The sequence below is a fragment of the Ailuropoda melanoleuca genome, unplaced genomic scaffold (assembly GCF_002007445.2).
Source record: "Ailuropoda melanoleuca isolate Jingjing unplaced genomic scaffold, ASM200744v2 unplaced-scaffold71186, whole genome shotgun sequence".
Classification (NCBI taxonomy): domain Eukaryota; kingdom Metazoa; phylum Chordata; class Mammalia; order Carnivora; family Ursidae; genus Ailuropoda; species Ailuropoda melanoleuca.
The window spans coordinates 628-2032 of NW_023246266.1; the positions used below are offsets into that span (position 1 = coordinate 628).

The 1405-nt window shown below is 55.9% G+C and overlaps 1 protein-coding gene across 1 annotated transcript; it reads left to right on the forward strand.

Annotated features, from left to right (window-relative positions):
• Positions 1–402: 402 nt before the first annotated feature.
• Positions 403–1145, forward strand: LOC117800484 (macrophage-capping protein-like; the record flags this gene model as incomplete). The annotated part of the gene is made up of 2 exons (XM_034653034.1): positions 403–639; positions 985–1145. Coding segments are annotated over 2 exons (372 nt in total), but the record flags the coding sequence as incomplete, so codon positions are not given.
• Between the last annotated feature and the right edge of the window lie 260 nt (positions 1146–1405).

Below are 1405 nucleotides of genomic sequence, written 5' to 3' on the forward strand. Positions count from 1 at the left end.
GAGGTAGGTGACCCGCACAGCAGGGTGCAGAGAGCGGTGTGAGATACAGGGCTCAGGATGGCATTCACCCATTCACTTGCTCATTAATTCATTCATTCATTTATTCATTCCATATTTACTATGTGCCTAAGTGTGTGCCAGTCTCTGTTGTAGTACTGGGCACGCGGCTGTGAACAAAGCAAAGCAAAGCAAGATAAAACAAAACAAAAAACAAAACAGAACGCTCATGCCCTAATGAAGCTTACTTTCTCATCGGGGGAGATAGATTACAGACAAGATAAAGAACTTTACATATTTGTGGGTGAGACTTGTGGAGAAACGGAAAGCAGGAGGGGCACGGGGCTGGCCAGAGAAACCTCTTTGCAAAGAGTGGCATGTTGTCTTAGATGGTCTTGCCTCCAGGGGCAGTTCTTCAAGACCGCCCCCCCAACACACACACACAGTCAACAGGCTGGATGCAGGACGCTGAGCCTCCCCACTTCCCTCCAGAACATCTTCGCCTGGTGTGGTGGAAAGTCCAACATCCTGGAGCGCAACAAGGCGCGGGACCTGGCCCTGGCCATCCGGGACAGTGAACGGCAGGGCAAGGCCCAGGTGGAGATCGTCACGGATGGGGAGGAGCCTGCCGAGATGATCCAGGTTGGGGGACGTTGGGGTGCGCAGCTGGGAGAAGCTGGGAGGATAAGCGTGGTCAGTAGAGGGTGGAGGGTATGGGTGAGTGGGCTGGGGTACTGCTTAGGGCTGTGGCTAGCTCACAGGGTGCCCTCATGTGATTCAGGGGAAAGCGCCCCTCTGGGCGGATGGACCAGCGGCCTGGCAGGTGGATTGGGCTGGACCCAGCCCTCACTCACCTCTGCTGGGTGCCCATGTGCAGGACACTGTTTGCCTCCCCCAGACGTGGTAGCCTTGGGAGTGATGGGTTGGGAAGGTCTGGGGCAGGTGCCCAGGAATCCCTGGAAACCTGGTCTGCCCTGGTCCCTGTAGGTCCTGGGCCCCAAGCCTGCTCTGAAGGAGGGCAACCCCGAGGAAGACCTCACAGCTGACCGGACAAACGCCCAGGCTGCGGCTCTGTATAAGGTGGGTACTCTGGCCTGCCCTGGGCCCAGGCAGGGGTGCTGAAGGGAGAGAAGAAAGCCTGGGGAAGACTGTGTCAGGCAGCGGGATGCTTTATCCAGGGCTGGGAGCGAGGGTTGGGAAATGGAGGGATGTCCAGCCCTCCTGAGAAGATAAATACCACTTCACTTCCAGCCCATTCTTGGAGAAGGAGGTGTGAAGCCAATGCTGAGCTTTACTTTTTTGGATTCTTTATATTCATTTGTAATTTGGAATCCACTTAATTTCCAAATGGATGCAGGGCCTTGGCATTGCAGAGAATGAGGGTGGCGTGAGGGGCGGGGTGCCCAGT